This window comes from Rana temporaria, chromosome 4 (genome assembly GCF_905171775.1).
Source record: "Rana temporaria chromosome 4, aRanTem1.1, whole genome shotgun sequence".
NCBI classification, from domain to species: Eukaryota; Metazoa; Chordata; class Amphibia; order Anura; family Ranidae; genus Rana; species Rana temporaria.
Window position 1 is genome coordinate 452,220,023 of NC_053492.1, and position 24,441 is coordinate 452,244,463.

The following is a 24,441-nucleotide window of genomic DNA, read 5'->3' on the forward strand; positions in this document are numbered from 1 at the left end:
TCAGCAAGTTGATAAGCAGTTAACTAATTTCCTCCTTGTCCTTGCGTGGTCTATGATCTCCAGTGCGTTCCATCCTGTGTATGACTTGACCTGGCTGACTTCCCTTCCGATTCCTGTTCCTGATTTTTGCTCCTGACTACGTTGACTTCTGTTTTTTTTACCCTGGCTTGTCTGATTACCCGCTCTGGAATCCAAACCCTGGCATCTGTTTTGGACAACGTTCCTGAACTGGGTTATTTTTGCGATTTAATTACATGTGTGTTTTTAACTGCACTTTCTGTCTCCGTCTGGTTTATGGTTCCTGGCACACGGTAAGCAACACCTCAAAGTTTACAGTGGCTTCCCTTTTAGCCCAGTGCGAAAGATGTACAGGGGTGAAATGTACAAGAGCTGGTGGAGAGAGATGGTGCTCTACACTGTACCTATCAAAAGCACTCTGTGGTCAGTGCCATGTTCTTTTGATGTGGGGCCCGGGATGATAATATGGCTTCCGACCATAAGGGGGCACAAACCCACATACACACAGCAAAGGATGTTGTGGTCCAGCAGTAGTGCAGGCGACAGGCCGACTGAAAGAAATCTATACATCCATGGCCATCTTTAGACAGTGGTGTCTTTAGACAGTGGTGTCCCAGTAGTGTCCCTGTTTAAATATTTCCCTCTACATGTTTTGTAGATGACAACTGTAAATTTTTGAATTTGACCTCAATTTCTATCCAGATGAATGGTCAACAAACCAAATGTACAGTGCCTTAAAAAAGTATTTATATCCCTTAAAATTTTCAAAATGTTGTCATGTTACAACCAAAACAACAAATGTATTCTTTTGGGATTTTATGTGATCGACCAACACAAAGTGGCACATAGATGTGAAGTGGAAGGAAAATTATAAATGTTTTTTAAAACTTTTTCCAAATAAATGCATGAAAAGTGTGACATACATTTGTATTCAGCCCCCTTTACTCTGATACCCCTAACTAAAATCTAGTGGAACCAATTGCCTTCAGCAGTCACCCAATTAGTAAATAGAGTCCCCCTGTGTGAAACTTAATCTCAGTTTAAATGCAGCTGTTCTGTGAAGCCCTCAGGTTAGTTAGAGAACCTTTGTGAACAAACAGCATCATGAAGACCAAGGAACACAACAGACAGGTCAGGGATAAAGTTGTGGAGGAGTTTAAAGCAGGGTTAGGTTATAAAAGATATCCTGGGCATTGAACATCTCACAGAGCTCTGTTCAATCCATCAACTGAAAATGGAAAGAGTATGGCACAACTGCAAACCTACCAAGACATGGCCGTCCACCTAAACTGACAGGCCGGGCAAGGAGAGCATTCATCAGAGAAGCATCCAAAAGGCCCATGGTAACTCTGGGGGAGCTGCAAAGATCCACAGCTCAGGTGGAAGAATCTGTCCACAGGACAACTATCGGGCCTCGTACACACGACCGAGAAACTCGACGGGCGAAACACATAGTTTTGCTCGTCGAGTTCCTTGTGAAGCCGTCGAGAAACTTGACAAGCCAATTTTCTCCATTCCCGTCAAGGAAATAGAGAACATGCTTTCTTTTTGGCTCGTCGAGTTTCTTGACAGTTTCCTCGACGAAAATGTACACACGACCGGTTTCCTCTGCAAAAAAATATCTCCCAGCAAGTTTCTTGCTGGTTTTTGCCGAGATACTCGGTCGTGTGTACGAGGCCTCAGTTGTGCTCTCCACAAATCTGGTCTTTTTGAAAGAGTGGCAAGAAGAAAGCCATTGTTGAAGAAAGCCATAAGAAGTCCTGTTTGCAGTTTGCGAGAAGCCATGTGGGGGACACAGCAAACATGTGGAAGAAGGTGCTCTGGTCAGATGAGACCAAATTTGAACTTTTTTGGCCTAAAAGCAAAACGTTATGCGTGGCAGAAAACTAACACTGCACATCACCCTGAACACACTTTCCCACTTCGAAACAAGGTGGTGGCAGGATCATGTTGTGGGGATGCTTTTCTTCAGCAGGGACAGGGAAGCTGATGATGGGAAGATGGATGGAGCCAAATACATGGCAATCTTAGAAGATAACCTGCTAGAGTCCGCAAAAGACTTGAGACTTGGGCGGAGGTTCACCTTCCAGCAGGACAATGACCCTAAACATACAGCCAGAGCTACAATGAGATGGTTTAGATCAAAGTATATTCATGTGTTAGAATGGCCCAGACAAAGTCCAGACCTAAATCCAATTAAGAATCTGTGGCAAGACTTGAATATTGCTGTTCACAGATGTTCTTCATCCAATCTGACAGAACTTGAGCTATTTTGCAAAGAAGAATGTTCAGAAATGTCACTCTCCAGATGTGTAAAGCTGGTAGAGACGAACCCAAAAAAAGATTTGCAGCTGTAACTGCAGAGAAAGGTGATTCTACAAAGTATTAACTCAGGGGAGCTGAATACAAATGCAAGCCACATTTTCATATATTTATTTGTAAGAAATTTGGACAACCATTTATTATTTTCCTTCCACTTCACAATTATGTGCCCCTTTGTGTTGGTCTATCACCTAAAATCCATTTACTTTTTTGGTTGTAACATGACAAAATGTGAAAAATTTCAAGGGGTATGAATACTTTTTCAAGGCACTGTAAATCTTCCAATGACACCAAGAGCAACAAAAAAAATAACTTGTGCTAATTTCTCCATAATGTAGAATACATTGAATTTAGACCTTCTGATTAGGGATAAGCTTTGAGTTCGAGTGGAACTCATGTTCGACTCGAACAATTTAAGGTGTTCGCGGCAAATTCGAAAAGCCGCGGAAAAAAACCCTGTAAAAATCTTTGGGAGAAATCTAAAGTGCTAATTTTAAAGGCTAATATGCAAGTTATTGTCCTAAGAAGTGTTTGGGGACCTGGGTCCTGCCCCAGGGGACATGTATCAATGCAAAAAAAAGTTTTAAGAGCTGCAATTTTTTCGGGAGCAGTGAATTTAATAATGCCTAAAGTGAAACAATAAAAGTGAAATATTCCTTTAAATTTCGTACCTGGGGGGGGGGGGTGTAAAGTATCCCTGTGAAGTAGCGCTTGTTTCCCGTGCTCAAAACTGTACCTGCACAAAGTGTAATTTCTGAAGGAAAAAAAGTAATTTAAAATCACTCGCGGCTATAATGAGTTGTCAGCTCCCAGCAATTCAGAGAAAAGTCATTCATAAAAAAAAAAGCATGGGGGTCCCCCGAATTCAATTACCAGGCCCTTCAGGTCTGGTATGGATATTAAGGGGAACCCCATATCAAATAAAAAAAAAAATACATGGGGTTCCCCCCAAATATCCATTCCAGACCATTCAGTGGATTTTAGTGGAGAAAGTCCTTTATTAAAAAAAAAAAAACGCGGCTTTAGCCAGTGACAGCTCCTATGTAGGTGAGGGCGGGGCCACCCATCACATGACCCCGCCCCCTCTGACACACCCATCACGTCACTGGGGAAGCCTGGGCTCTCCCTTGCGTCAGAGGGGGACGGTGTCACGTGATGGGTGGCCCCGCCCTCACCTACATAAGAGCTGTCACTGGCTGAAGCAGCGTCATTCGCCGGGCTGTCTCCGGTGGAGACAGGCGGTGATGCGTGTGCTTGATCCTGGGCCTGGATGAAGAGATCTTCTCATCGCTGGACCCAGGCAGAGAGGAGATCACCCGTCACAGGATACCGACAGAGTTGGAGAGGAGACCGAGAATGGATTACCACTACTGGATTTTTTTTTTTTTTTAATAAAGGACTTTCTCCATGGTGTGTGTGTTGTTTTTTTTTTACAACTCTTTATACTTCCTTAGTGAAATGGTAGAGGTACAATGTACCCCATTACCAATTCACATAACGAGGGGGCCCGGGATCTGGGGGTCCCCTTTGCTAAAGGGGTCTTCCAGATTCCGATTAGCCCCCCACCCGCAGACCCCTACAACCACCAGGCAAGGGTTGTGGGGATGAGGCCCTTATCACCATCAACATGGGGACATGGTGCTTTGAGGGGTCACAGACCCCCAAAGCATCCTCCCAATGTTGAGGGCATGTGGCCTGGTACAGTTCAGGAGGGGGGGTGCTCTTTTGTTCCCCCCTCTTTTCCTGCGGCCAGGTTGCGTGCTCGGATAAGGGGTCTGGTGTGGATTTTTGGGGGAACTCCACGCCATTTTTTTTATTTGGGGTGGAGTTCCCCTTAAAATCCACACCAGACCTGAAGGGTCTGGAATGGATATTTTGGGGGAACCCCACGTCATTTTATTTTAAATTTGATGCAGGGTTCCCCTTAATATCCATACCACACCTGAAGGGCCTGGTAATTGAATTTGGGGGGACCCCCACTCTTTTTTTTTTATGAATGACTTTTCTCTGAATTGCCGGGACCCGACAATTCATTATAGCCGCGAGTGATTTTAAATGACTTTTTTTCCTTCAGAAATTACACTTTGTGCAGGGACAGTTCTAAGCATGGGAAACAAGTGCTACTTCACATACTATACACCCCCCCTAGGTACGAAATGTAAAGGAATATTTCACTTTTAATGTTTCACTTTAAGCATTATTAAAATCACTGCTCCCGGAAATACGACAGTTTTTAAAAAAAAAATTGAATTGATACATGTCCCCTGGGGCAGGACCCAGGTCACCAAACACTTTTTAGGACAATAACTTGCATATTAGCCTTTAAAATTAGCACTTTAGATTTCAAACGTTCGAGTCTCATAGACTTTAACGGGGTTCTAAAGTTCACGCAAACTTTTGGTCTGTTCGCAGGTTCTGGTGCGAACCGAACGGGGGGGGGGGGGGCGGCTCATCAGTACTTCTGATATTGATGGTGGGTGGAGTTGGGAACTCACTGCAGATATTTCACTGTCAGAATCCCCAAATGAGGGAGGAAGCTTATGAGTAATTGGACTTCCATTATGGACAAATATAGCAGTTTTGGGTGGTTTGACCCTCAGGCCCCGTACACACGACCAGTTTCCTTGGCAGAATTCAGCTTCCGACCGAGTTTCTGGCTGAATTCTGCCGAGGAAACTGGTCGTGTGTACACTTTCGGCTGAGGAAGCCGACGAGGAGCTCGACGAGGAAATAGAGAACATGTTCTCTATTTCCTCGTTGTTCTATGGGAGCTCTCGTCCCGCCGAGCTCCTCGGCGGCTTCAGTGCTGAACTGGCCGAGGAACTCGATGTGTTTGGCACGTCGAGTTCCTCGGCCGTGTGTACGGGGCCTGAGGCTTAAAGGAAGCTGTCAGTTTAATATGTAATGTATATTAGCACATTGCCATATTATGTTCCGTAGACATTGTAATAAAAATGAATAGACATATTACAGTTAAACTGAATATATATATTTATATATGATGGAATAAATGATACTCTGGGACTTATTTATTGTAAACCAGTGATAGTTTTATTTCCTTATTACTTATTATTATTTTCTCAGTGGCATTGACCTTTACATGAGGACTGGGAATATGAAAGTTAATGAAGTTACTGAAGTATTTCGAGTTATTCGTCAGCAGTCATACAGTGCGGAGTTTGAATAAATCATGCCATTTCATTGCGTAGTTAGTGGGGTTCACTGGACTGTCATATTTCATTATTCTGGTACATTAACATCCTCTATTCACTTCTGATGAGGCATTCTTCTATTTTCAATCAAAGCTACCGAGGGCTTTTATTATGTTAATATGGAAGGGTATGTTATTTTCTGGTTTGTAGCAGCAATGTGATTCAACAATATATAATTTTTTTTTTTAGATTTGATATTTGCTGTAGGGCATTGTTTGTGATTAGAATTGCAGATCCCAGGTGAATTAGGAATCTGATAATAAGCAAGCAGTAGTCCCATGTCACTAATAACACAATGCATACATATTCTAAAACATTGGATCTTTTCTTTTAACATTACATTCAGCCGAGTTGTCAGAATGACAATCGGCTGTTTTTTTTTTTTTTTTATCCCCGAGTTCCCAATTCTCGTATGACAAAGGCTTTTCTATTGTTGTTGTTTATTGTTTATGATTATGCACAGTCTTTCGTTTCTGATTTTTCTCCTACGAAAATCCTATGAAAACGGTACACATTAGGCGAAAATCGTTCGTTCTATTCCTGTATGAGAAACATTTTGGAGCTTGTACCTTTGGAAATTTTTGTTCAAAAGGCCGGAATCGGCTGTAGAAAGTTATGTAAACACTATACGAAAATCCTACGAAAGTTCTTTGGACAAAAACTCTCGTCTGATTTTCTTAGTGTGTACGAGCCTTTATGCTGGCCATAAATAGGTTGAATTTTGAACTCATTTTCTTTCGAAATTTTAATGCATTTTGTGATCCGATGGTGCCACCGTTGATTCAGAAATTCAACCAACCAAGCCTTCAATTTCATCTCATATTCCTACAGAAAATTATTTTCTTTCCGGGAATTTTATTTCCTCATGCTCATGTGTATTCTTTTTTATTATATTTCTCACACGATTCTCTCATTATTGATTAGATAATTGTTAGTTTTTCATGAATAAAGAATTTGAAAAAAAGAGAGAGTACTGTAGACTTCTTTCCTTTCAGACTCCCTTTTTACTGTCTGAACAGAGTAGGCAAGGCGGGGAAGGTAAAGGGATTTGTTCACAATTCAGTTGTGTGCAAATTTGAGCATGAGCTAATGGACTCTGTAGTTTAACTTTTTTCACCAGAACAGTTAAGAATAGACAGATGCACATCAAATTAAAACAAAAGCACCTACTACTGGTGGCATACATATGTATGAAATAGTCATGATATGCAATATTTTATGCTTAGATGGCTAAATAAAAAGTATTTTCAGTCCCGTACATGAAAAGTAATTATTATAAAAGAATATACACGATTATACTTTCCTTTTAAAGCAGATATTCAGTCAAATATTAGCTATGTTGAACCCCTAAATAGGAAGGTATATCGTATTTATCGGCGTATATCGCGCACTATTTTCCCCTTAAAATAAGGGGAAAATCGTGGGTGCGCGATATACGCCGATAGCCGCTTCCCGCGCTCAGTTTGAAATCCTGCGCCGACATATACTGAGTGCAGTACACTCGGGTACATTCGGCTAGTCTCGGCTTCGCTCGTGCTCACGCATAAATGTCACAGAGCGTGAGCGCGAGCGAAGCCGAGCCTTGCCGAATGTACCCGAGTGTACTGCACTCGGTATATGTCGGCGGAGGCGTTCGAACTGAGCACGGGAAGCGGGGACTCGACTTGAGGCGCGCGCTGGAGAAGCCAGGAGGACACCATCGTGGCCGCAGACGGACGCCGGACCGGACGATGGACGCTGGGAAGACACCAAAACTGTAAGTAATAAAATCATATAAAAAATTTTTTTACAGGACAACTTTAGGGGTGCGCGGTATACGCGGAAGCGTGTTATACCGCGATAAATACGGTATTTTAACTTGTTATTACCTTTTGTTTTGTTTTCTACCCTTTTTCAGTTGCTTTTTGGTTTTTGGCATAGGCTAAATTATGTCATACACCCGGTGAGTCTTAATGGGCATTTTTTTTCTTTCATCTGGAAAAAGGGAGATGGGGTTTTCTCAGCTAAACACACCCCCCCGCCTGCATGCCTAACCTAAGGGCAGGGGGCTTTCAGGAAGAAAATGCTACATGAAACATATGCTTTTACTCAATATGGCAGAAGTGCTAAGGCTGTGTTTTTTTAAGTGATTTCTTTACCAAATATAGCATGGAGACATGGATGGATGGGGGAGTTTGCTTTGAATATTAAAAGGGAATTCAATAACGTTTTCAGTTTGTGGTGCTCAGATAGAGTTTAGTTCTGCTTTACGGTCAGTAACAATATTGCAATATTGGTCCAGTTGCCTTGGAATTTGGTCATTAACATCCCAGTTAAGCTTTATTCTACTATATAGAGAATCCATCAGAGAAGTGACTTTATCATTTGGATTTTTAATGGTAATATAAGTAGAGACCCTCAGAAATTTGAGAAAACAGTACAGGCATACCCCACTTTTAGGTACACAATGGGGATTATTTACTGCTGGGAAGCGCAAAATTAGACTCACTTCTGCATAGAAACCAATGAGCTTCTAACCACAGCTTGTTCAATTAAGCCTGGTAATGAAACCTGGAAGCTCATTGGTTTCTGTGTAGAAGTGAGCCTGATTTTGCGCTTTCCAGCTTTAGTAAACAAACCCCATTGTGTACTTAAAAGTGGGGCATGCCTGTAAGTGGTTTAACTTGAGAGCAACCTGAAATATATGTTCTGAATAAAGTAGTAATTTAAAAAAAATGGTTCTGACATAACTGGCTGCCACTACGAGATACAGAAAATTGCTGGTTTGACTAATAGGATGGAGTGATGTCCTGAGATGTTCATCTGCTTCATGTTGCAATCATGTCTTCTGTGACACTCCATTGAGGTAGTAGGTGTTTGTTGGGTTCTGCTGTTGTTTTGGGTCTTATTCTCTGGGCTGGGTGAAGTGCACCTTGTAGAAGGGAGTTGGCTGTGAGCAGTAGACGCTGGTGTCATATACATTGACATTGTCGACCTGGATCTCAGGTGGTGCAGAGGCAATCCTGGAAATAGAACAGAATGCACATAACTAACAACACATACTTGTTCTGATTTTATTGAAACAGTTGTGTCCTTTTTTGCAAATGCTACACAAGTATGGTACAAATAAGTATGGAACAAATACAGGTAACATGGGGCACTCAAGTGCTAGCCCTCATCCATAGCATAGCAAATGTGGTGAAAATTCACTTTTCAAATGATACTCAATCACTTGCCGGTGATTGGATGATGGAAGTCAGCAGAGCTTCAACCCATTCACTAAGCTAAGAGAAAATGCACTTGCAAAGTGAATAGCCTTTTAGAACAGCCCCGGAGCAAAAAGGGAACCTGGGTGAAGGGCCCACATGACTGGGGGGACAGCTGTGCAGGGAGCGCAGGTTAATTCCTGTGAGTTAAGGGGATGGGTCAATGGGAGGAGGCTTATGGTCAGTAGGTAGGTGAGGCTTCAGTTAAGTTGTCCATGTGGGGGGGCTGAATCAGCTCTGTCTGGGGAAAGTAAGTGAAGAGGCAAAAAAGAGACAGTTTTTCCCGACCACCCTCCCTGTACAGTATTTCGAATGTATGATATGTTTTATGTTGTTCTTATTGTGATGGGTTGATAGTAGCAGGGGTCTCTGGTTCATGAAGTTTGGAATGGTGGAAGGTCTACAGTTTATGGTGTGGGGATGGGTTGAACCTATCTCGGTATGGGTACCCTCCCTAGTTGGTAATAATGGGCTATCGGTCATTGGGCTGCATTGGCAAAAAGGTGGCAATAGTTTGTCCCTTAGCTGGTGGGATCGCGGCTAGGGGCCAGGATGGTGGTGGTACAGCTGATGCGATAGAATACCTTCCTTCATGAACGTCAGAAATAGCAATCAGTTTAAAAAGTTGGATTGTATATGTTGTATATACATATTTCTGTTATATATATATATATATATATATATATATATATATATATATATATATTTAAATTGGAGTTATTTTATAACAATTTGTTATATGTTAATAAAGGAGCCAGAAGGCCATTTAATCTAGGTGGTGTGGTGTATTTATTTAGCTAGGTAAGTTAAGGTAAATAGGTTTGGGTTATGGTTGGCAGGTGGGCAGATGGTACATCAGATATGCACCAGTCATGCCTTTATTAAATCAACTCCACAATGTACAATATACAATTTAAAATGATTACATGCAGTTATAGGTATTTACAAATGTCCCATAAATGCATAGAATCACATGCCTGTATGATTGAGACCTTAAAGGCATGGAGACAACTGTTGAGATATTCTCTTACTCCTAGCAACCATTTATGGTGCAAAAAGATCTCATATTCATGAAAAATTCCACCAAGCATATTTGGAGCTGTGGAATTTGCCAAGCTCCTAAATGCACAGTTCATATATACACTACAAAGGAAATTTCTCTGCACAGTGCAAGCATGTGTTATTATTCACTGAGAAGTTTCACATACTGGCTACACAATTCTACAAGAACTATTTTAGGTGCTTTTACAAGACAGCAAAATGATACCAATTACTGTGTTCACAATAAAAAATCAGTTATCTGTATGGTAAAATGTGTGCGTCAGTGTGTGTAATAGTCACATCCAACAAGTCTCCTGACTACAAGCCATAATTACGAGCTTTGCTTGGTGGCAAGGTGAACAGAGCTGACATTGTAATCACCAAACTACGGGCATCTGTGCATAGGGTTTAGTTTTGAGTCAGAAATGCTTTTCTATCTATACAAGTCAATGAGGATACAAAAGCAGCTCGAAGCCGCTTAGAAGGATGCCAACTGAAGGTCAGAAGCACCTATGAAGAAAGTCCGAAGCATCTCAAACTGATCTGAGTCAGAATGTATCTGAAGGCACACTGCATTTGTTTATCTACACCAGCCATTCTCAACCAGGGTTCCCCCAGAGGTGGCTAGGGGTTCCTTGAGCTGTGGCTGATTTGCCTCCTATTTGTTGGTGCCTACATAGTTCCGAGCCAATGCCACTTGGAGGAGCCAGTGGTATGACACCAATAATCTTTATAGCTCTCTGTAAGGGGGTCATACTTACCAATGCATGATAAAAAGGGCATTCTTCTCACTGACCACCAAAGTAAGGGGCATTGTTCCCACTGACCCCCAATGAATGTGTTGTCTCAGGGGTTCCCCCGAGACCTAAAAAAATATTTTAAGGGTTCTCCTGGGGTAGAAAGGTTGAGAAAGGCTGATCTACACAATGCTAATAGTGTATCCCCATGATAATGACATTTTTAGTTTAAGCAGCAACCCAAGAAAATATTACATTCTGTTAGTAAATCACCATAAGAAGCCATAATCATGATGGTTATCTTGTGTATTTTTCTATTTTTTTAATGATGCTCATTTTTAAATTTTAAGCTGGACAACCCATACACTTCAATTTCTGTAGATACATATGCACTCTATGTAAGGTAACTAAGGACAATATGTCCCTGTAAGGGAGACTACTGCTTCAAGAACTTTTATCACTACATAGACCACATTAGTATCTTTTTTGGATGGGAACATTAAATTCCAACTTACAACGCTTCTCCGGTCTTCTTCTTGAAGCAGAGGCAATAAATTAGCAGGATTGATAGAAGAACAAGAGGAATGCCAAATCCCAAAGCTAAGGCAATAATTAATTTTTCACGGTCTCCAGAACTGCTAGTGGGGTCCCACATCTCGGACTCTAACTTGTAAGCTGAGCAACAAAAGGATGATATAAATATATCACATAGTATTTCATCTGTTGGGTGTTTATACAAAGAAACAATCATAATAATAATTTCTATGGTCACATCATTACATTAAATGTATTTAAAAAAATTGGTATGCAAAATTGCTTACGAAAACATGTATAGCAATAACAATACAATAAAATACAATACTGATTGGTTCCAGACCTGGCTTGTTTCCTGCCTGTGCCCTGTACATGATCCATCCTGTCCCGGCCTGCCTGACTCTGCTACTCTGCCTGCTGTCACCAGTACCAACTTCCCACCTGCTCAACTGCTTACTGCAACCATCTGACGACTTTTCCTGCCCAGCGTGGACACCTGCCCTGCTGCTAGCAAGAAATTCAGGCTCTCTTGCCACTCTGTACTCCTGCGCCTCCTGTCTACACTATCAGGGGCCCAGAGTCAAAGGTGTAAGGCCCCTTTCAAACGGGCGGACCTGACAGTTTTTTCGACGGACCTGAACAGGCACTCCATGTAAGTCTATGGAGCGTCGGATTACCATGTCCGCTGCCATCCGATCTGCTAAAATCAATCGTATGGCGATATGTTCGCCATCCGTTCTGGCGGATTGGATCGGGTGACATCTGATAAAAACAGCGGCGCTCGACAAGGCCCTCCCCGTTCAGTGAGCAGTGAGGGACCTGTCATCCGCCGGCTCAGTGGAGATCAACGGAGAGATCTCCCGCTGGGCTGGCGGACTTCGCTGGACTCCGCTGCAACGGATCCGCCCCATGTGGAAGTGGCCTAAGAGAGGCCTTTCTCATCATATCAGGCTTTGCTAGCAGGTACGCGATAAGCCCACTGTATAACTAATTGCTCCCTAATGAGGTCATTGTAAACTACAGCTTTTTAATGATCCTACCGTTTCATTATGGCTTCCTAAAGAAAACATTGTATCACTATGTACTAATACTGAGCCCACTGTATCACTATAGCTTTTTTTTAAAGCCACTCTATAACTTTGACGTTTTTTTTATGAAGTCCCTGTTTCACTATGGCTTCCTAATGGGGCCATTGTATCCATATAGACTACTACTGAGCCCACTGTATCTTTATAGCTTCCTACTGAGGCCACTTTATAAGTATGACTTACAATGAAGCTATTGTATGATTATAACTTACTATTAATTATAACTTTACTATTGAATCACTATGAAAATATTGGTGTTAGGGGAATTGGCGCTGCTGTCCTGGTACTCAACTATGACTCAATATGTTATAGACAGGTAAGGTACTTACCTGTCTATAACATATTGAGTCATAGTTGAGTACCAGGACAGCAGCGCCAATTCCCCTAACACCAATATTTTCAAACACTGACCCTCGATAGAGGGCACTTACAGGGAGGCAGCAGCGTCCAATCCTTAGTCCTAGCGGGGATGTATCATCTCATTGATTGAATCACTATGGACTACTATTGAGGCCACTGTATTACTGTGGCTCCTGCTGAGGGCACTGTATCACTAACATTTTCCTAATGAGGCCATTTTACAACTATAGCTTACTGATGAGGCCCCTGTATCCCTATGGCTTACTAATGTTGTCACTGTATCATTATTGTTTCCTACTGGGGGCCATTGTGTTACTGTCAGGGACTTACCTCTCAATTCCGGCAGGCCACCGTTCGGGTGAGACAACAGCGCTCACCTGTAACTGTGCACCGTCGCCAACGGCACACGCGCGTGCACGCGCGTGCACAAGGGAAAAAGCGCGCGTCAGAAGCGCGCGTCAGAAGCGCGCGCGTGCACATTAATTCGGCTTGGCGCCAAATCATCTTTAAAAGCTCACTAGTTCCTCCAGCACATTACTGTCTGATCTGCAGCTTATGAGTGATAACCTGTATCTGAACCCGATTGCCTGTTAAACCTTCTGACCCAGCTTGTCTGACCATCCGTACCTCTCCAACCTCTGACCTCGGCCTACCGTTGACCCTGCTCCTCTGATTGATCCACCGCTGCCAGACCCTCCTGCCTGTACCGTGACTACGCTCCAGCCTTCTGTACCTGATTATCTGATTACCCGTTGTGACCCGGCTTGTCTGACTCTGCTATTACCTGCTGTCCACTAATCAGCTTACCTTATCAGCTTGTTGCCGCTGTACCTGCACCTCCAGCTAGGGTTGCTGACCCACTTCCTCCGCTTCAGTGGTCTCCAGTCCCACCGCTCCAGAAGGGATCAGCAACCTGCATCTACTACACGCTACTCCGGCACTCCTACCCCGTTGCGCTCCTGAGCCCGCTGTTCCCACTCCAGCGGCTCGCGAGCCAGAGCTGTAAGAGAGTTCTTCTCCTGCGACCAGGCTCTGGCTACCAGGTACGTGGTACATAACAGTCACTATGAAATGCTACTGAGACTACTGTATCACTAATTGCGCCTACTGAGGTCACAATATAACGATGGCTTACTAATGAGGCAACTGTATCAATATTGCTTCCTACTGAAGCCCCCATATTACTGTGGACTACTACTGAGGCCACTGTATATACATGGCTTCATACTGAGGCCACTGTTTCCTAATGAAGCCACTGTATCAATATTGCTTCCTTCTGAGGCCACTGTGTCATTGTGGCCTACTACTGAGGCTCATGTATTACTACAGTTTACTAATGGTGCCACGTAGTGACCATGGCTTTCTACTGAGGTTCAAATAGCTTTTATTGGAAGCAACTATATCAACATAGCTGACTAAGAATGCCTCTGTACCACCATTGCTGTCTGTGAGGGCCACTTTGTTGTTAAAAATAGACTGAAGCCTCTGTACCACCATAGCTGTCTACTGAGGCTTTTACATCACCAACGCTGTCTACAAAGGCTACTGTACCATTACACCATTCTACCATTACATTATCATTACTATTTAGGAGTAGTTAGGGTTATCCTGGAATTCCACTTTAATACGGTCTTACACCTGTAGATTTTTGTTCGAACATTCAGACAAGAAAGGTTCAAATTTATACACCTGAGCATTTGATGGTGCTTACATGGACTCAACTAATTTGGGACAACTTTTCATTCGAGGACTATGTTAATTTCCTTAAACAAGTGCATGTGCTTACAACTTTTCTTGTCCGGAAGACAATTAAACACATAGATATGCGTTTTATACCATTAGAGTGGTTGTCCATTCTTGTCCTTGGATTTTTCTGCTCATTTTGTTCGAAAGTGAAAGTGGTCCCTTTAACTCAGTCAAATGTTTTTCCCCCAAAAATTACAGTTTTCAAATGACCTACAGGGCCAGCTTTACTAATCAGGCAATGGTACCACCATCCCCAATTTTGAATAAGGCCTTTGTATTACCAAAACAAAAAATTCTGAAGGCTGCTGTAATCTAAAGCCTCGTACACACGATATGATTGTTGGCCAACTGAGCGTCTGATTTTTGTAAAAAGGGCGTGTGCCAGGATCTTGTCTTGAATACTAACGTTACACAATTGTTGTGCCACAAACACGAACGTAGTGACGTGCTACAAGTAATTTCAGCTCTTGAGCCTTTGGGCACCTTCTGTTAATTTCGTGCTTGGTGAGCATTGATTCCGATCATGCGTGTTTGTACTTTCGACTTTTGCGTGACGGATTTGTGTACTAACCATACAAAAATCAAATGTCAAACCATTGTTCGCCAAAAATGTACTAGCCTGTCATCCAACATTTGTTGGCGGAAAGTTGGACAACAATTGTCAAAAGGAGCGTACTAACAGTAAGATTTTAGGACAACAGACAATGCCCTGCCAACAATCGTATTGTGTGTACAAGGCTTTACACTGAGCCCACTGCTTTACTCTGGGGGGCAGATTCACGTACCTCGGCGCATCTTTCCGCCGGGCGCAGCGTATCTAAGATACACTACGCTGCCGTAACTTAATTTTTTTTTGGCGAATCCTCAAAGAATTTGCGCCGTAAGTTACGGTGGCGTAGTGTATCTTTGGCGGCGTAAGGGCGCGGAATTCAAATGGATGTAATGGGGGCGTGTTTTATGTAAATACGTTGTGACCCGACGTAAACAACGTTTTTTTTAACAGTGCATGCGCCGTCCATGGGGGTATCCCAGTGCGCATGCTCGAAATGAAACCGGAACAAGCCAATGTTTAAGACGGTGACGTCATTCTACGCAAATCCCTATTCGCGAACGACTTACGCAAACAACGTAAAAAATTCAAAATGCGAGGCGGGAACGACGGCCATACTTAACATTGAGTACGCCTCATAATAGCAGGGGTAACTGTACGCAGGAAAAAGCCGAACGCAAACGACGTAAAAAAAATGCGCCGGACGGACGTACGTTCGTGGATCGCCGTAACAAGCTAATTTGCATACTCAACGCGGAATTCGACGGAAACGCCACCTAGCGGCCGCCGAAAAATTGCACCTAAGATCCGACGGCGTACTAAGACGTACGCCTGTCGGATCGATCCGAGATGCAGTCGTATCTTGTTTTGTAGATACAAAACAAAGATACGACACGCAAAATTTGAAATTACGCGGCGTATCAAGAGATACGCCGGCGTAATTCTTTCGTGGATCTGGCCCTGGGTATCTAAATAAGTCCTTTGTAAATCAGACATAATCACATTACCAGACACACAGTTGTCCCCTTCCAGTGTCATGCTTGTGTTACACACACATCGGTATCCTCCGTAGGTATTCTCACACAGGGAGGTGCTACTGCAGTTGTTCTCACCGGTGAAGCATTCATTAACATCTAATGTACGGTGAAATGAGAACATTGTAATACATTAGTATTATACAACAGGAAGGTCATAACACATCAAATAGCAAAATCTTTTTTTGTTACTGAAACTCCAGGTCTCCAGCCCAAACTTTCTTTTTGTTTTGGAGAGATTGGGTTAGGTTTAGAGCTTCTGTTGGTTTTTTATTGCAGTCAGTGTCCCTATAAAACAAGTTCTCCAGAGTGCTGGATTTAGAATTCCTGCTCTTCCTTTCTGCCAAATATCTTCACCTGCCCCCATCCACTCCAATAGAGCAGCTAGCTTTTGTACCACACTAACAAGATGTGATATCATAGCTACACAAAGAACTACACAAGACTTGAGGGTGTATTTTTAAAAACATTTGCAGAGCTATTTGTTCTATGAAACAACATGTACATTCATTCCATGTGAATGGTGGCAAAATTGAATGTTATAAGACTATGTTCTCAAGCAGTTCTCAGCTTGCAGAATGCCTGGAAAGCAGCCTGAATCGCAGACCTTCTTCTCTGGATGCACAGTGCCCTAAGGCTGCATTCACACCTAGGCGTAGGCGATTTGCGGCGTTTTTTTACCGCGATTTGCTGCAACAAATTGCAGCATTTTTTACCGCGATTTCCGCTGGAGGGGTGATTACACATTGTGTAATATGGCCGAACGCCAAAGACGCCTGAAAAAAAGGGTCAGGGACTTGTTTTGAGCTTTAGGCGTTTCGGCGTTCGGCGTGGAGATGTGAACCATCTCCATAGCCGACAATGTTAAATCACCCCTCCAGCATATTGCAGGCTGCAATAGCGGCGGGGCGGCGGGCATGAAAACGCCTAGGTGTGAATGGAGCCTAAACATTGGTGCCCTTCTGTGCACTGTCCAGCCACAGCAGCTTTCAGCCTCTAAAAGAGTCTTTCAGGTTGCCGGCAGCGGGACTGGATGGTGCACCTCTGTCTTTCACCAGCACCAAAACGCTGGGGTCTCAAGCACTGGCTCTAAACATCCAGCGTGTATGAAGCTTACAGAGTTGTTACATGATCTTTAGCTAGTTCCAGACTTTGAGCGTGCTACACACGCCCAAAAAAAGGTCATCATCGTACACAGGACATGTATAGCACGTTCAGTCCTTCTGCCCTGCTCCAACTTCATAATACACAGCAATTGGGCTCTGATTAATCAAATCCGATATTGTTGTGTACACAGAGAAGTTTGGCAGCTTTAGTGTTTATAAATAACACTTGCTCAAATAAAGATTCAATGTGACATATTGTTACTTTTGTATCATTCTGTTTATTCGCTGAAGATCAAATGTATAGACTTTGATCTGCAGATGATGTCAGTTAAAGCAGTCTCCGCTCAAATTCGTCCCAAAGGTGTTCTATCCGGTTGTGGTCAGGACCATGTGCAGGCCAGTCAAGTTCCTCCACCCCAAACTTGCTCATCCAATACTTTTGACAATATAGTGTGTGTGTCAGTGTTGCCAACCGTCCTTATTTTTACGGACAGTTCGTAAAAACGGCCACTTTTTTCCCCCGTTCGTAAATGTCCGTGGTTGCGGGAATGTGCCAGTAAAAATAGCTGAGATCGGTTCGGCTTGGAACTGCGCATGGAGATTGAAGGCAGGGAGTGATTGGAGGCCGGGGGGTGAGGGTGGCTGCAGTGGCACCGCAGAGGGGGATGGAGGCAGGGGGCAATGGAGGCAGGGGGAGATTGAAGGCAGGGGGAGATTGTGGCACCGCAGAGGGGGGTGAAGGCAGGGGGCGTTGGTGGCAGAGGGGGATGGAGGCAGGGGGTGATGTGACTAAATAATTTGCACTTATATCGAAAATAACAAAAATATGTTTTTTTACCTTAATATCTACCTTAAATCACATTGCTATTTGCCTAGCATAATTGTTTGTAGCCTAAATACTGAAATTTGCACCTAAACATGTAATTTAGAAACTTTTGTGAAATGCCAGTAAAAACGTGGCTGTGCCAGTAAATTTCGGGTGTCATGACAGTAAATTTTAATCTGGTAGGTTGGCAACGCTGGTGTGTGTATATATAATATATATATATATAGATAGATATATATCATTCTGTTTATTCTCTGCAGACTTTGATCTGCAGATGATGTCAGTTAAAACAACCTGACATGTTTTTTTTTCTTCTAATGTTTCTCTGTTTAACCCCTTATTAACTCTTAATTTACTCCTTATCCATTCAATTATCATTATTTTCTGCTGTTTTCTTTTATTTATTAGTTTCTATTTTTATTAACCATTAATATTTTTAAAAATGTGTTTGTTTGTTTTGTTAAAATTTGTACATATTTGACATATATTTGACACATTCACATTTAAAAAATATTTATAATAAAATAATTTGTAAAAAAAAATTGTAATGCTTTGTACCAGAATCATAATTTTAGTGTCATTTTAAAAAGGACATATTACAGAATAAAATGTGCACTTTTCTATTTTTAAACTAACACTGGTCAAAAAAAGAACAAGTGCGTATATATATATATATATATATATACGCACTTGTTCTTTTTTTGACCAGTGTTAGTTAAAATTAACAATAAATGTTCCTGCAGATAAAACGTGCACATTTTATTCTGTAATATGTCCTTTTTAAAATGACACTAAAATTATGATTCTGGTACAAAGTATTACAAACTTTTTTTTACAAATGTATTTATTATAATTTTTTTTTTTAAATGTGAATGTGTAAATATATGTAAAATATGTACAAATATTAACAAAACAAACAAAAATTTTAAAGTATTAATGGTTAATAAAATAGAAACTAATAAATAAAAGATAGATGGATAAGGAGTTAACAATGGGGCACTATAAATCTCACTGACACCAATGATGGTGCACTATTTCTTCCTCTGACACCAATGATTTGGTACTACTAATCCCATTGACACCAATGATGGGGCACTATTCCTCAAACTGAAAGTAACAATGGGGCACTATTAATCCCACTGACACCAGTGATGGGACACTATTCCTTCCACTGACACCAATGATGGGACACTATTCCTCCCACTGACACCAGCAATAGGGTGGTATTTCACCCCCTAATACCAAAGATGCATTGTTTACTCCCTGTGATACCAGGATACTTTTTACTCCCGATGACCACAGTTCTGCCCTACTAAAGTCTGGAGGATATAAAAACTGGCCCTTTGTTTAGAACATTTGAAGACCCCTGGTCTAGGCGATTGACGGGAGAGTGGTCCGAAAGAAATAAAAAAAATAAACAAAGAAAAGGAGGAAGAAAGAAAAAATTCTAATAGCTGTGCAGTGGAGGGGGGCGGGATGGAGAGGACGAAACTCGTTAGGAAGGGTGAAGTTCAGCTTTAATTAAACTGGCAGATTTATTCAGGGAAATTTTGATAAAACTAATAAATAAAAAAAAAACAATGAAGAAAAGAATTACATCGTACCTTCCACTGATGATCTGCCGATCTGATAGAGACTTTGGACTCGGCCTAAGTAATCTTTTACAAACCAGTGTGGGGTATCGCTGGAAACATTGATTCTGTATTCAAATGATCCTCCTATCAGAGATTCCTTGAACTGTACATTGTAGAACTTGTTCTGAAATCCCATGGACATAATATTTTCTAGCTGCGAATATATCAGGAAGGCATTGTTAGATCTGCAGTACAACAAATATATATTTTTTTACAAATAACAACATTTTGGGGTATATTCTTAAAAAACATGTACAGTGGGGATCGAAAGTTTGGGCACCCCAGGAAAAAATTTGTATTAATGTGCATAACGAAGACAAGGAAATATGGAAAAATCTCCAAAAGGCATCAAATTACAGATTAGACATTCTTATAATATGTCAAATAAAGTTAGATTTTATTTCCATCATTTACACTTTCAAAATTACAGAAAACAAAAAAATGGCATCTGCAAAAGTTTGGGCACCCTGCAGAGTTAATATCTTGTACTGCCCCCTTTGGCAAGTATCACAGCTTGTAAATGCTTTTTGTAGCCAGCCAAGAGTCTTTCAATTCTTGTTTGAGGTATCTTTGTCCATTCTTCCTTACAAAAGTCTTCCAGTTCTTTGAGATTTCTGGGCTGTCTGTCACGCACTGCTCTTTTAAGGTCTATCCATAGATTTTCAATTATGTTGAGGTCAGGAGATTGTGAAGGCCATGGCAAAACCTTCAGTTTACGCCTCTTGATGTAATCCCCCGTGGATTTTGAGGTGTGTTTAGGATCATTATCCATTTGTAGAAGCCATCCTCTCTTTAACTTCAGCTTTTTCACAGATGGCATCAAGTTACCATCCAAAATTTGATGACATTTTATTGAATCCATTTTTCCTTCTACTCGTGAAATGTTCCCTGTGCCACTGGCTGCAATACAACCCCAAAGCATGATTTATCCACCCCCATGCTTAACAGTTGGACAGAGGTTCTTTTCATTAAATTCTGTGCCCTTTCTTCTCCAAACGTACCTTTGCTCATTCCGGTCAAAAAGTTCTATTTTAACCTCATCGGTTCACAGAACTTGTTTCCAAAATGCATCAGGCTTGTCTATATGTTCATTTGCAAAGTTCAAACGCTGATTTTTGTGGTGAGGACGTAGAAGAGGTTTTCTTCTGATGACTCTTCCATGAAGACCATATTTGTACAAGTATCTCTTTATAGTGGAATAGTGTACCACAACTCCAGTGTCTGACAGATCTTTCTGGAGGGATCGTGCAGTCAAACGTGGGTTTTGAATTGCTTTTCTCACAATCCTGCGAGCTGTTCTGTCTGATATTTTTCTTGGTCTTCCAGATCTTGCTTTAACTTCCACTGTTCCTGATGACTGCCATTTCTTAATTACATTCTGAACAGAGGATATTGACATCTGAAAACGCTTTGCTATCTTCTTATAGCCTTCTCCAGCCTTGTGAGCGTCAACTATTTTCAGTTTCAGTTTTCTAGACAACTTCTTAGAAGAACCCATGGTGCTGATTGTTGGGGCAAGGTCAGATGAGTCTGGGCATTTAAAACCTTTGAGATTGACATCACCTGGTCTTCCCAGACGATGATTGAGAACAATCCATGACACTGGCAGGTCTCAGCTTTGCAAAGGGGGCAGTGCATGCTATAAATTCTGCAGGGTGCCCAAACCTTTGCAGACGCCATTGTTTTGTTTTCTGTAATTTTGGAAGTGTAAATGATGGAAATAAAATCTAACTTTTTTTGACATATTATAAGAATGTCTAATCTGTAATTTGATGCCTTTTGGAGATTTTTCCATCTTTCCTTGGTTTCGTTATGCACATTAATACAATTTTTTACCTGGGGTGCCCAAACTTTCGATCCCCACTGTATATCCTGGAAGCTGCATGACCATTCACTCTGTACAAACGCAAGTGTTCTGCCCCACTTTCCTGTATTTGTATGTGTTGTATTGTCCTGCATCAGGTTATTATTCTGTACTATGCTGGCAACTAGTATTGACTTAGAACCATTACAACTTGTTTAATTATGTGATTTGGTAAATCCCTCTTTTCTCCCCTCCTGTTTAGGTCTGGTAAGTTCAGTCCTACCTGGGCCCTCCCTGGTTCTTCCATGTTCCCGGCCCGGCAGCTTTCTTTTCACATATCTGCTGGCTTACCACGATCCATTTTTAAAGAGTTTTGCGTGTTTTTCAGTCCCTGTCAGGTGCGGTTTTAAGCCTGAACCGGTGAACAAAACCACAAAAACAGCGCTTAGACCGGGACCCGACATATGTGAACCAAGCCTCAGTGTTAGTACATTGCAGACACAGGGCTTAGAAACTCATTGTCTTAGGGGGCGTGGCTAGCCGAGGAACAAGCTGGCTGCATTATAAGGGAGCTCCGTCATTACTGACATCCCTGAGCGACTCACAGCGCAACTAGAAAGCCTTGGAAACATACCTCTGAATCCGGACAGCAGTGGGAACAAGAGGAACATGTCGGCCAAACGTAAGAACAAGGAGGGACCCCGAAAATTGGCTGAGTTTGTTGGTCCGTTTAGGACACAGGGGAATAAAGATGGCGCTGACTCCTCCCTCCCTCATCACAGCTCAGAGCATAGAGCAGAGCAGAGCTCAGAGCATAACATTGCTGACTCAGATGGGGAAGAGGAGACATCTAGTGGACAAAAATGGTATAGCACCCCTGATACACAAAATGAACTGGCAAGCCCTCTCAGACAAAAAAGAAGGATTTCTTCTGAGGAAGGCAATAACCCCTCATTGGAAAATAATCACATACCACATATAAATCCGTATGATGAGAAGCTAAATGCTATTCCCACAGCAGGACAACCCATATTGGATTCTACCATAAAAGACATGATCATTTCCCTGAGAGGCGCATTACAATATGATATGATGAACTTCATGCAGAAATCCAAATTGGAAATGGACGCGCTAGGAGAAAGAGTAGACTATGTAGAAAATAAAATGTGTGAATTCACATCTGCACACAATGAAATGGTCGACTCTCACTTTGAATTAGAAGATGAAGTTAAACATCTCAGAATGAAAATGGCAGATTTAGAAGACCGCGCCAGACGCAACAACGTAAAATTCAGAGGCGTCCCCGAAAATGTTAAACCACCGGAACTGAAACGCTTCATAAAGGATATGATTAAAAAATTACTTCCAACAATCCCACAACAGCAACTTGAAATAGACAGAGCTCACAGATTGCCCAAACCGTCTCACATCTCAGAAAAATTACCAAGAGACGTCATAGCCAGAATACACTTCTATGAAGTGAAAGATCAACTAATGCAATTCGCAAGACGAAATTCCCCGCTACCGGACCCATACACAGGTATCATCTTGTATGCAGATCTCTCACAAGCAACAATACTAGCACGAAAAAATCTCAACTCGATTACCAAGATCCTACGGAATCACAACATGATTTACAAATGGGGATTCCCTACGAAAATACTCGTTGACCATAAAGGTACCTCATACTCGATCAACAACTTGGAGCAAGGTCTGAAAATCTTACGCTCATGGGGCATTTTACCAAAGGAACACAACATACCGGATAAATCCACACCTGGAAAAGTGTCTCAAGACTGGCAAAAAAGTCACAAATGACTCCTCTATACATGGTAAGATAATAATATGCCCTGTATATAGTCACATGCTGCAGTTTCTGGAGCTGAAAACTACTCAAAAGTTAAATATCCAAGGCTTTTCTCCTTGAAGATCAGGGATCCATATACCTGATTTACCCAGTATTATTTCCCTGTACCCCCTGGAAATTGGTACACGTTCAATGTACACTAGAGTTGCCCTGCAACTCTTTTATTTTTCTATTGTTATGTTTGCGTTACAAGACTATGTTTTATTTTTTCGTTTCTTTAAAATCACTTATATTGAATACTCGGTCCAACACCGCCATCTAATGGCAGGAAAATATATCTACATCAAAACCATTACCTTTACAAACTATCTGTATAAAAAATATTTGACTACCTATAGCAAGTACACAAGTAACTATAATGAATCTTAAACTCTTTTCGCTGAATGTGAAAGGACTTAACAGTCCTTACAAAAGAAGAGCTCTGTGGACGGATGCCCTAAAATATGACTGTGACATCATGTGCATCCAGGAGACCCATTTCGCATTAAACAAAACTCCCAAGTTCAACCATCATAAATTTCCTCATATCTTCATATCCAGCTGCAAAAAGAAGAAAAAAGGAGTGATAACAGCAATCAAGGACACTATCTCTTTCAAGCAGATCAACCTAATAACCGACAATCAAGGCAGATACATAATTTTGGTGGCCTCAATAGACAATGTAATCTACACAATTGTTAACATCTATGCTCCCAATAGAAATCCTCACCAATTCATCCGGAAAATTCTCAAGAAAACAAGGAAAATACAAGAAGGAACTCTTATACTCTGCGGTGATTTCAATGCACCCATGGATCCCGTTATGGACACCTCCAAGGAAGGAACTATCTCCAGGAAAGGTTTATCTCCCATCTTTTCCTCAGAAGACATGTATGACACCTGGAGATGCCTGCACACGACAGAAAGGGACTTCACTTTTTTTTCACAGGTTCACAAATCCTATTCTAGATTAGACCACTTCATTGTCGACAAGCTTCTCCTGCCAAAGATTGTCAAAGCTGACATCCACAATATAACCTGGTCCGATCACGCACCAATCACACTTGAAATCAACCAAGGGCTATCTTGCTCTAATAGCTACATATGGAGGAATAACACCTATATTCTTTCGCAGGAGAATCACTTGTTGGCTCTGAAAAAAAACTTGGAAGAATTTTTTGCAATTAATGATAAAGAACCGATAAACAGCACTACCCTATGGTGTACACATAAAGCCTATGTTAGAGGCCTCCTTATACAAGCAGCAACAAGGGAAAAAAAAAAGAAAACCAATACGATAAATAATATCTTAAAAGAAATAACCAAATTAGAAGAATT

General features: G+C 41.7%; 1 protein-coding gene across 1 annotated transcript in view; it reads right to left on the reverse strand.

Moving 5' to 3' along the window:
• Nucleotides 1-8,149: 8,149 nt before the first annotated feature.
• LOC120937984 (mucin-like protein) overlaps nt 8,150-24,441 on the reverse strand; it is a 67,448-nt gene continuing 51,156 nt past the window's right edge. The window contains exons 17-20 of the mRNA XM_040351580.1: nt 19,424-19,607; nt 15,861-15,986; nt 11,091-11,250; nt 8,150-8,554 (exon numbers count right to left, since the gene is read on the reverse strand). Of these exons, the coding sequence (XP_040207514.1) occupies nt 8,437-8,554; nt 11,091-11,250; nt 15,861-15,986; nt 19,424-19,607 (588 nt within the window). The 3' untranslated portion in view covers nt 8,150-8,436. The remainder of the gene's footprint in view (nt 8,555-11,090; nt 11,251-15,860; nt 15,987-19,423; nt 19,608-24,441) is intronic.